This window comes from Schistocerca americana, chromosome X (assembly GCF_021461395.2).
Source record: "Schistocerca americana isolate TAMUIC-IGC-003095 chromosome X, iqSchAmer2.1, whole genome shotgun sequence".
NCBI lineage: Eukaryota > Metazoa > Arthropoda > Insecta > Orthoptera > Acrididae > Schistocerca > Schistocerca americana.
The window spans coordinates 672356272-672369213 of NC_060130.1; the positions used below are offsets into that span (position 1 = coordinate 672356272).

A 12942-nucleotide genomic window follows, 5' to 3' on the forward strand; every position below is an offset into this window, starting at 1 on the left:
GACAGTCAGTAGGCTTAGATGAAGTACCATTGTGTATATTGAAACAATGCATAGAGTTTATACAAGCTCCCTTAACAAATGTAATAAATGATTCCTTCACATCAGGGAAATGTCCTGAGTATTTAAAACAGACATGAAGAGTTGTACGTCTGCGAGGGAAAGGTAACACAGAAGATGTAGAAAATTACCTGTCTCTTTCCCTGCTGTCACCATTCTCAAAAATAATAGAATCAGTTATGACAAATAGACTAATGAATTACTTGAATAAATAAAACATTTTAAGTGAATCATAGCTTGGTTTCTGAAATGGTAGAAGTGTGGAGTCAGCCATAGTGGAATTCACAAAAATGTTACTCAATATTCCTGACAGAGGTGTGTGTGTAACAAGCATTTTTTTTTCTTTCTAAAGCTTTTGTTACTGTTGACATTATGATTCTCCTGAAAAAGCAAGAAGCATTATGACAGATGACAGGTTCTCGTCATATCTAGCAGACAGGGTACAAAGAGCTGAGATATGTCATACCTCAGATAAGTCAAAACTTTTAATAAAACCCTCATCAGAACCAAAATACATTAACAAGAGAGCTCCTCAGCATAGCGTATTGTGACCAACACTTCTCCTGATATGCATCAAAGAAATCCCTAGTAGATTTAGTGATTAGAAAAAAATCCTATTTGCTGACAACATTAATATTATAGTGACTGAGAAAACAAGAGAACTCCTTTCTGAGGAAGCAAATGAAATCCTCAAGGAAGTTTACCATTGGTCAATAAGCAATAAAGTGACATTGAACATAAATAAAAGTAATGTAATGAATTTCACTTCAAAGAGGGAGAATGGCATTGTTAAATTAAATGTACGTGATACCTCTGTAGATTATGCAACAAATGCACAAATTCTAGGAGTGAATATTGATTCTTAGTTGAACTGGTGTAGAACACAAAAAGATACTAGCAAACAGAATGTCATCATCATATTGTGCCCTTATCATCCTATCATCAATGTGTAACAGCCAGTTTCTTTTAGTTGCACATTGGTCATAGAGACAATCAGTTCACAGCTATGACATTCTTTTCAGGGGCACAAATGCACTAAATATGAACACAATTCAAAACAGCAGCAAAGGGCCATAAGAATAATAACCAAAAATAGTAGTTGAGCTCATTGTAAAGATCTGTTCAAAACCCTGGGTATATTAGCTGCATCATTCGAATATATTTATCAATCAGTGGTACACATCAGAAATAACATTGATAATTACTGCCAGAATAGCTCCTAAACAATGTTATTAATGTTTATCAATTTGAAATATTCTGGTAGAGAGATTTTTTGACAGTCTGCTATACGAAAATTTTGTGTTACTTTTACCATTCTTTGTTAAAGTATGTTTTACCATTAGGCAAGCTATTTAAAAAAAAAAACACACACACACACACAAGTGTACTATACTAAATAAAATAAATCTCACTTCAAATATTAATACCAGTCAAATAAAAATGTGAAACATTTTATTTTTCAGTAAACAACTTTAATTTTCAAATAATTGATACCAGAATATCAAACAGTACAACATTCATCAATCAACGGTGTCTTATTGCTCACTGATATGTCTGTGCTTCACTGTCTTAATAAAAACCTCATCCATTGAAAACCGCCACAACTGCTGATTATACTTCAACTTCGCAAATATCTGAAAACAACATGCTGGTATGTCTAAATCATATACGAGATGGTCAAAGAGGACAAAAATGGTTGACGTGGAATATAGTTACAGTGGTAACATTCTGTCTTGTAAAAGACTTATGCTATAACTAAAATATATTGGGAATTTATGTATGATGAAATGCTTTGAGCTATGAGTATATATTTCAGCTTATTTCTCAGATGTAACAACTTATCTCTTAATAATGAAATACCATGGTACTGAACATTCAGAGCTAGAGAACAGCTTGATGATCACAGGGTTGAGAAGAGGCAAAATGTTATGTTTCTGCTGTAACATGTTTCAAACTGAAAATCACATGTTCTTATATACTATGTCCATCATGTTGAGAGTTACAATTCATTTGACACTGATAAAATGTTTAGCCCTCCAAGAATCACAACTTTAATTAACCATCAATATTTTGCAGGTGCTGTATCCATGTGACATAGAATTTGCAAAAACCGTAAGGACAGCTGAACATGGAGTGACTGTGATTGTCTCTGTTAGTACAATAAACCTTCACATCTCTGCTAGCACAGTTCATACTTTATCTGATGTAAGTGTTACGGAAAATGCTGTGGATGAACTAACAGACAATTTATATTGTAAGATTTGCCATATAATGCCTCTATATTAGCAAGTATATTTTTGTTATACTTGGTAATAGTCTTTTGCTTTGAGTGATATTTATTACTTTTGATTTCACTATCTGAAAGTGTACTTTCTTTATAATGCCATTTTGGCAACCATGGTGCATTGTTACACTACAGTAACTTCTGTGTTTTGACAAAAAAATGTTTTCCCTTACCCAATCCCATAATGTTGAAATAGACTCTGAAGTGCCAAAGAAACTGGTATAGGCATGCGAATTCAAATACACAGATAAGAAAAGAGGCAGAATACAACATTGTGGTTGACAATGCCTGTAAACGGCAACAAGTGTCTGGTGCAGTTGTTAGATTGGTTACTGCTGCTATATTGCCAGGTTATTGAGATTTAAGTGAGTTTGAACATGGTGTTATAGTCGGCGCATGTGCAATGTGAACAGTATCTCTGAGGTAGCAATGAAGTGGGGATCTTCCCATATGACCATTTCATGAGTATACCATGAACATCAGGAATCCAGTAAAACATCAGATCTCTGACACTTCTGCGGCCGGAAAAAGATCCTGCAAGAATGGAATTGGACCAACGACGACTGAAGAGAATCATTCAACATGATGGAAGTGCAACCCTTCCACAAATTGCTGCAGATTTCAATGCTGGGCCATCAACAAGTGTCAGCGTGTGAACCATTCAATGGAAGATCATCAATATGGGTTTTCAGAGCTGAAGGCCTCTCATGTATCCTGGATGACTGCACAACACAGAGGTTTATGCCTCACCTGGGCCTGTAAACACCGACATTGGACTATTGATGACTGGTACATGTTGTCTGGTCATACTAGTCTTGTTTCAAATTGTATCGAGCATATGGTCATTTACTGGTATGGAGGCAACCTCTTGAATCCATGGATTCTGCATATCAGCAGGGGACCATTCAAGCTGGTGGAGGCTATGTAATGGTGTGCGGCGTGTGCAGTTGGAATGATATGGGACTCTTCATATGTCTAGATATGACTCTGACAGGTGACACATACGTAAGCATCCTGTCTGATCACCTGCATCCATTCATGTCCATTGTGCATCCTGACGGACTGAGGCAATTCCAGCAGGACAATACAGCACCCCATACATCCAGAATTGCTACAGAGTGGCTCCCAGAGCACTCTTCTGAGATTAAACACTTCCTCTGGTCACCAGACTCTTCAGACATGAACATTATTGAACATATCTGTGATGCCTTGCAATGTGCTGTTCAGGAAAAGAGATCACCTCCTCATACTCTCACAGTTTAGGGGGACAGCCCTGCAGGATTCATGGTGTCAGTTCTCTCCAGTACTACTTCAGACATTAGATGAGTCCATGCCACATCATGTTGGGGCATTTCTGTGTGTTTGGGCCCTGCACAATATTAGGCAGGTGTACCAGTTTCCTTGACTCTTCAGTGTATTTCTTTCTTATGTTCATGTTACAATGTAGAATGAGTCAAGTTCTTAAATTTAAATGCAGTTGTGGATTTGTAACCAAAGTATACTGATACTGCATTATACAATCCCCAAGGTTTATTAAATCTGTAATAATTTTGTTGTGAATACTACTTTTATTACATAATAGCGTGAAAGGTGCTACAATATAATTGTACTTGACAGGAACAGGATTCAGAATGAAATTTTCACTCTGCAATGAAGTGGGCACTGATATGAAACTTCATGCCAGATTAAAACTGTGTGCTGGACTGAGACTCTAACTCGGGATGTTTACGTTTTGCAAGCAAGTGCTCTACCATCTGAGCTTCCCAAGCAAAACTCATGACCTGTTCTCACAGCTTTACTTCTGCCAGTACCTCATCTCCTACCTTCCAGACTTCACAAAAGTGCTCCTGCAAACCTAGCAGAACCAGCACTCCTGGAAGAAAGGATGTTGTGGACACATGGCACATGGCTTAGTGACAGCCTTGGCGATGAACCAGAATCAAATTTTCTGTCCCCAGTGGAGTGTGCACTGATATGAAACTTCCTGGCACATTAAAACTGTGTGGCATACTAGGACTTGAACTCAGGACCTTTGCTCTACCATCTGAGTTACCCAAGCATGACTCATGACCCATGGTAGAGCACGTGCCCGCAAAAGGCAAGGGTCCCAAGTTCGAGTCTTGATCCAGCACACAGTTTATATTTCCAGGAAGTTTCATATCATCGCATACTCAGCTGTAGAGTGAAAATTTCATTCTGCAAACATCCTCAGGCTGTGGCTAAGCCATGTCTCTGCAATATCCTTTCTTCCAGGAGTGCTAGTTCTGTAAGGTTCACAGGAGAGCTTCTGTAAAGTTTCGAAAGTGAGAGACAAGGTACTGATGGAAGTTCTGAGTCATGGTTGTGTTGTGCAGATTGTAGAGCACTTGCCCACGGAAGGTCCTGAGTTCAAGTCTTGTTCCAGCACACTACTTTAATCTGCCAGGAAGTTTCAGGAACACTATTGCTTACTCGTGTAACACAATAATTCAAATTTTAAATGTGTGCTGCCACACAGTTTTAAACAATGGTATTATTTATGTAACTATTTTTATGTAGTTAAGGCACTGTGTGTGTGTGTGTGTGTGTGTGTGTGTGTGTGTGTGTGTGTGTACAGAGTTTTAAAAATTTGAAGACAGTAGAGGCTCAGATGTAATACTTCAGTCAGTAAGTTACAAGGTTTCAAATGCACAGCTGCTTATGTGTGATAACAAACAGCTGTCGGATACATCAGTGGCACTAGCTTGTTAAGCATTACACACTCACATGTGATATGTTAATGGTGAGACTCTGCAATTTATCTTTAAACTATCCCTGATTTTACATACAAGCAACTTTATTTCAGTAACATCATTTCTCTTGCACATATATCTCTTCTGTTGTTACATGATTGTTGTGCTGAGTTTGGAAGCATATGTCATCTGCAGGTTATTCCGCCATTACCAATAATAATAACATTTGAGATACTTATTTTAAGTAACTAACATTCTGGCACAGAGTGAGGGCAATACAACTTCACAATATGTTGAAAAATACTATAAATTATATTTAATTATTTAAAAGGAGATCATTCTCCTGTAAAGGCTGTTCTTCTATTTTGAAATAAGCACTGTATTACACTATATAGAAACTACTTCATATGGCCTCTCTTGGTAACCATCAAGATACATCATACATTGTTAATCTTACGGCATATTACATTTCACACTTTCAGTGTGGGGGAAAGCAACATGTATTGGCATCCCTTATAAGACTTTCACGCAATCATAGTAGGTCCAGACACAACTATCCCCAATCCTAAGTCTCTTTGTATAATGGATTCAGTCACTGAGTAGCATAAATGACAGATAAGGTTTTAGATACCTTAGTACTGCATTTTGAAGCTGCCTTTTCTATCTGTGGAGCAAATATTAGTAGGAGAATTGTAAATTGTTTGACCACTAATGGACTTAGCATTATGAGCCAAAAAAGAGAATAAAACATGAGATACTTTCCTGTGCCATCCTTTTCATCTGAGAGTAGCAATTGCAACCTGTATCCTCAACTACACTCCTGGAAATGGAAAAAAGAACACATTGACACCGGTGTGTCAGACCCACCATACTTGCTCCGGACACTGCGAGAGGGCTGTACAAGCAATGATCACACGCACGGCACAGCGGACACACCAGGAACCGCGGTGTTGGCCGTCGAATGGCGCTAGCTGCGCAGCATTTGTGCACCGCCGCGGTCAGTGTCAGCCAGTTTGCCATGGCATACGGAGCTCCATCGCAGTCTTTAACACTGGTAGCATGCCGCGACAGCGTGGACGTGAACCGTATGTGCAGTTGACGGACTTTGAGCGAGGGCGTATAGTGGGCATGCGGGAGGCCGGGTGGACGTACCGCCGAATTGCTCAACACGTGGGGCGTGAGGTCTCCACAGTACATCGATGTTGTCGCCAGTGGTCGGCGGAAGGTGCACGTGCCCGTCGACCTGGGACCGGACCGCAGCGACGCACGGATGCACGCCAAGACCGTAGGATCCTACGCAGTGCCGTAGGGGACCGCACCGCCACTTCCCAGCAAATTAGGGACACTGTTGCTCCTGGGGTATCGGCGAGGACCATTCGCAACCGTCTCCATGAAGCTGGGCTACGGTCCCACACACCGTTAGGCCGTCTTCCGCTCACGCCCCAACATCGTGCAGCCCGCCTCCAGTGGTGTCGCGACAGGTGTGAATGGAGGGACGAATGGAGACGTGTCGTCTTCAGCGATGAGAGTCGCTTCTGCCTTGGTGCCAATGATGGTCGTATGCGTGTTTGGCGCCGTGCAGGTGAGCGCCACAATCAGGACTGCATACGACCGAGGCACACAGGGCCAACGCCCGGCATCATGGTGTGGGGAGTGATCTCCTACACTGGCCGTACACCACTGGTGATCGTCGAGGGGACACTGAATAGTGCACGGTACATCCAAACCATCATCGAACCCATCATTCTACCATTCCTAGACCGGCAAGGGAACTTGCTGTTCCAACAGGACAATGCACGTCCGCATGTATCCCGTGCCACCCAACGAGCTCTAGAAGGTGTAAGTCAACTACCCTGGCCAGCAAGATCTCCGGATCTGTCCCCCATTGAGCATGTTTGGGACTGGATGAAGCGTCGTCTCACGCGGTCTGCACGTCCAGCACGAACGCTGGTCCAACTGAGGCGCCAGGTGGAAATGGCATGGCAAGCCGTTCCACAGGACTACATCCAGCATCTCTACGATCGTCTCCATGGGAGAATAGCAGCCTGCATTGCTGCGAAAGGTGGATATACACTGTACTAGTGCCAACACTGTGCATGCTCTGTTGCCTGTGTCTATGTGCCTGTGGTTCTGTCAGTGTGATCATGTGATGTATCTGACCCCAGGAATGTGTCAATAAAGTTTCCTCTTCCTGGGACAATGAATTCACGGTGTTCTTATTTCAATTTCCAGGAGTGTATTTGCTGGATGTATTCTGATGTCTGCCTTCCTCTACAGTTTTTACCCTCTACACCAAAAAATATAAATCCATGTTAAAGGTAATTATGATAACTATAGCCATAATGCAAGAAATAAATTAAAATTAATTTGGAACCTCATCAGAAAGTAATCTGGTAATTAGTAAAAAATAAATGAAAATATAGTTCAGACACATAAAAATAAGAAAAGGTTTAGTCCAAAAAAAACAGCAAACATTTTCAGTAATAACTTTACTAGAATAGCTTAAGATTAGAAATTGAAAATTAAATTGTAACATGTGACCAGGCAGTATCAAAATGCAGTTTTATGATATTTAAATAATACCCCATCTTTCTTGTTGGATTGAACATTGTGTCATTAGCATGTCTTCTGAGTACTTTGCTGATGAAGTCTGTGACGAGTTTTATGAATGGGAGGAAAGTTTCCTTTGCTTGGTTCATTTTCATTAATAGCTCCAGATCTTTTAGGGTGTAGTGCCTAATTTATCTTTTTGTGAGAGCAGACATTTCTTATGAAGGAAGTTCTGAAATGATTGAGCTTGACCTCCAAGTACTGTGGTTCACAGATTCTTTTAGCCTGGTCTACCAGTGCTTTGATAACTCCTCTTTAGTGATCCCTCAGATTTTCTCAACACAATTCATTAATAGTGTGATTCCAGGTTTTCTGCAAAGTTTTTTTGCATTTTATGCACAAGATTTCAAGAACTGACCAAGCCATTAGCTTCAGGTTCTGTGACTCTTGCTGTTATGTGTGCTCACTCCATTCAGAATGTGAACTGTTGCTGGTCTCTCACCACTATTTGTAGCTGAGTTCAACTCCCAATGCCAACTGTGCCCTTTGATGTTCATTTGCTTTTCAGAGCTTGCACTAAAATCTCTGAAATGGAAATTTTCTCAGCATTTTCCACTTGTGGTGAATCCAAAGTCATTTCATGATTATATTTGACCAGTGCTTGGCAACAGCTGATTTGCTTGGTTGTTGTAGTCAGGTATGAATACGATACACCCATCTTTCAGAGACCTAGAGCATCTTTAAAACTATGTAGAATACATTTTATCTGTGTTCAAGACTGTGAAGCACACTGGATGCCATGTTCCCATAGGAGTCTACCAGTCTTTCTGTATATTTAGCCAGCATAAGTTTGTTTCTCAAGCATCCTTGACTTTGTCTATCAAAAGATTCACAAATTCCTGCAACATTTAAACTCCAGCCATGATAATATAAGTTTCATAATGGAACTTGCAAAACAGAGCCAACTATCTTTCCTGGACATGTTAGTGGAGAGAAGAACAGATGGATCCCTCAGCCAAAGTATGAAAGGTTGTCAGAGAGAGTCAGAAAAGCTTGTAAGGGTTCTGCAGGGAAGGTTGCACAGGGAAATGCTTATTAAGAAAAACATCTGATATGCTGTTCCCTTTCTGAGTTCATTATCATTGAAGTTAGCCAATTAGGCCATTTGTGCACATAAATTCAAGTGTCCTGCCAGATACAATTGAGGTCAGTGGTAACAAAACTGAGCATATGCCATTTACAAAATTTTACATGAAAGGTACTTTTAGTTGTGTTCACCTGTTGATTCAAAAAATTTTTGTAAACATAGTACTGGTCATCCATGTTGGTAGGGACTGAAGAAGGAATAATTGAAGTTCATCACTAATAGTCTTTATTGAGGAAAAAAGTTACAAATAACAAACATTTACAAAACAAAATTTGTCCACTTTCTTTTTTATTTTATTAAGTTAAGTGTTATAAAGATACAGTCTAAGCATTTAAATTCAGTGGGCTCTTAAGTATATTACATTTTACAGATAATATCAGCTAAGAAATTAACAATACATTAGTAAATCTATATTTTTTCTTCTAAGTGAAAACATGAACAGAACTCCCACAGTACCAACATCTGTTTCTCACATCTTAAATCTATTATGAAACTCATAGTGATAAAGCTGTAGTACATATTTTAATACAATTTTTAGATTTAATGCTGTGTGAAATCCAAAATAATTCTGAAACACAGCCCTCTTTAATGTGTAGGTTCTTCATAATACAGAATTTTGTCTTCAGTGTCATTAGCACTCCCATGTGCAACCTTTGAATAGAACTCTTTACTTTCCTCTGAATCATTTTCAAAATAAGATGTCAACTTCTTTATGTCATTAGCTTTATTTCTGCATACATGATTCACTGATGGAAGTTGAGGCATTTCAAACATAGTTGAAGGACTTCTGTTTCTGGATTTAAGCACCTGTACATGAACCAAAGTGAGCATTTTGAAAAGGCGTTGTGTCTTGGTCTTAAGTCTTCTTACATAATGTAGTACCCTTGCCTCAGACATTTTAAAAGGCTATTTGGCTATGATTACATGTTTGGAGATTGATTTCATGTTGTAATCATACCATTTCCTACCTCAAACTTAAACCATCCCAACTTTCCCAATAGGCCATAGTATTCTGAGGGCAGAGTGATTGTTTGGTGTTTCCATAGTTCTTTTTCAATAACACTAAAAACCCTATTATGGGGCAAATAGCTATGGACACGTTTGGAGAAATAATGCTGAATTCCTTTAAATACCTTTGAGCTTTCAATGTAACTCATAATCATTGTGAAGTTTTTGTTTTGGAAGCCACAAGAGTCAGAAAAGTCAGAAAATAACCTGAGACTAAGATTTTCTACATCTTCTTTCATTAGATCTTGCTCTAAAGAACTTAAATGATCTCTCATAGAAGATGCACTTTCATTTGTTCCCCTCTCCTGAGTCAGTCTCAAGCCATGTGTAGTTAACAACATATTGAGCTTCCTTTTGTGAATATTTTAAGGTTGTGCAATTATGCAACCAGACCTGTCTGGAGTGAAATACTTCTCCAATAGAAAGTTTGAATAATGGTTGATTGTGCTGGCTGTCAAAACAAACTGTCACTGTATTATTTTTATTTCATTTTAAGTATTGAAAAATCTTTTTGCCCTTATTTTGTGCAAACTGTAATCTGTTCTCATATTTTCTTAATTCCAAGTCTAGAGCTGACTTTAACTCTACAACAAACCCTCCACAAGCTGAGAAACTGTTAGTATAAAGATTTCCAAAGCTGAGGTTGAATCATTTATAGAATATCTACTTATACTTTGAAAGAGAGCAGGCCAACAACCCTTGTTTGGCTAGAGAAGCATTGTAGCTGTAATTTTGTAGTGAACTGTGTCTGCTCTATGTCCCATTCCTACAGCTTGTGAGTTCATCTGCCTCAATTCTCCTTAGGCAGTGCACCCTTCAGCTTATATCTTTTGCCAATGTGCCTGAATCTTTATCCGGACACTAATGGAAAAATAAATTTGAAATAAATATAACCTGTCCAGACAATTATATTCATTGTACAAACTTATAAATAATATCAGACTTGCCTGTCACTTTTCTGAATGCTGAGGTACACACCAGAGTCTCTCATCATATTTCTTCTGTTATATAGTGTGAGACTGACATAGATCTTTGCTTACTTCTGTCATCTTCCTTCCCTCTGCATTTTTTTGTGCAAGTTCCCTCTCATGTATCAAAGTAAGAAATTATCCTGTATAACTTTTGGCTTATTCATATTCAGACGATCTTTCAAAAGAATAAGATAATTGAAATCCAAATATGCTGCTTAACATGTTGTTTCCTTTGTTATTTTAATATGGTAATAGATTGTGCTCAGATTGTCATTTGAATGTACAATCATACACATCTTACTCTTTTGACTGGCAACTCCTGCTTTGTTTTCCATTTTTCGCCTCCTGTACTGTTAAGAATATTCAGAATTTTCTAACATCTTAATAATGATGTTCATTCTACAACAGCTAGTACAGTGAAACAGTACCTGAATATGAAAGAGAATTATACAGCTCAAAATTCATTGAGGTCTAACAGTTTATTATGTAGGGTGTTGTATTATTGCCCAACAATAAACACATGCAAGTGTAAAGGCTATTAAATGTATCTTATAAATTTTATGTTTTAAATTTCAATCATACAGTACAAAAGAAGGATTAGCTTAGTTTTGTGGAATCTTGAAGAATGGAGATGTCAAGTTTTGTAATAATTTGCCATGTTCAGTCACCTTTTACAATGGCAGATACTCAGATTTGTCTTATTTTCTGTTAGCCATTATGCAAGGCACATATTAAAGTACCAGAGTGCATTAAAAAGTGTGTTTTGAAAAAAAAGGTATTTGTTGAGTTATGCTAAAAGAGTCCTCAATTAATGTCAGCTGCTCTCAGAGCTTGGATGACAGTGCAAAAGACTGCTCAGCCTTTGGCTTGGGTTCACTCCGTACTACAATCTATATCCAGTTTTGGTAATGTTCTCTTGTTCAGTTGCAGGAAACCAAACAAAGAACATGTTTGCCAACACCATGTTTGGTGGGCCACTTGAATTTGAATGCACAACAACCTAACTGTGCAACTTCAATGTCAATTAACTCATAAATAGCACAGTGTATTGAATTTTTTCCTTCACAATTATTTCACAGCACATCGTACCTTGCAGCCCTCTTACAAGCTTTTCAGACTGCTTCTCACCGCCCTGTATATAGCAAACCTACACAAATTGATCTCTATTTTTTCTCTTCAGGCCATTGCCATCCATCACAAAGTAATTCATTGTAAAACACTCTTGTCCATACAGCTGAAACCCTTCAGGAAAAGGAGAGCCTTGGTGAAGAATTGCAGCACCTACAAAAAGGGTTATGAAAGAACGGGTCTTCAGATCATCAAATTAGATGGGTGATGCAGTCCATGTGAATGAACTTGTCACAGACAGAGTGTGCAAAATTCGTTGCACATATTGTCAAGTTTACATAGAAACTACAAAAAGAAGCAGTAACACCCACCTTAAGGAACTCAAGTATAATTATTGTCTTGGCAACTTGGAGAAATTGGTCCTAGCAAAACATGCACTGAGTGCAGGTAACCACCAAATACATTTGCTGATACCATGGTTTTGTCAGTATTTAATCATTACTTTGCTACTATGGACAGAGAGGCCAAAGAAATTCAGAAACACAAAAACAGCTTTAGCAGAAAAGAAAAAGGACTGAAATTGTACACAATGTAGCCATAGTATTAAATAACATATTGACATGATTCCATGATCTTAGACAGTGGTCTGATGCCATCACCAACTGACCCTGCCTGAATACGTATGAAGTTTGGGTTGCTGAGCTTGTTTGAGATTGTAACAGCTTTTTGAGTTGTTACAGCCTCTAATGATGTTTCCAGTATTGGAAGATGAAACATTAGGCAGAGGTATCTGCCTTGGGGCCTGATGTGATGCCCATAAAACAAATATCACCAAAACTTGAAACATCAGCCATGGGAGCCTGCACTGTTTGTTCAGTGATTCTTGCTAATGTAACAAAAGAAGAAAAAGCCACCAAAGCACTAAAGAAATACACACCCTTCTGGCATTGATGTCATGCATAGCATGATTGTAGACAAATGTTTACAAAATGTAATGCAACTTCTAAAATATCTTTGTAACAGCTGTTTTCATTCATGAATTTTTGCAGAATTTCTGCAAACTTGTAAAATCATACCCATTTACATAGCACGAGGGAAAGATAATATGTGTAATTACCACCCATTTACTTTGCTCTCCAATTTCTC

At 38.6% G+C, this 12942-nt stretch overlaps 1 protein-coding gene across 1 annotated transcript in view; it reads left to right on the plus strand.

Annotated features, from left to right (window-relative positions):
• Positions 1-12942, plus strand: part of LOC124555746 (vacuolar protein sorting-associated protein 13A-like) — a 689798-nt gene that overhangs the window by 321799 nt on the left and 355057 nt on the right. Inside the window, exon 30 of the mRNA XM_047129770.1 lies at positions 2134-2262. Within this exon, the coding sequence (XP_046985726.1) occupies positions 2134-2262 (129 nt within the window). The remainder of the gene's footprint in view (positions 1-2133; positions 2263-12942) is intronic.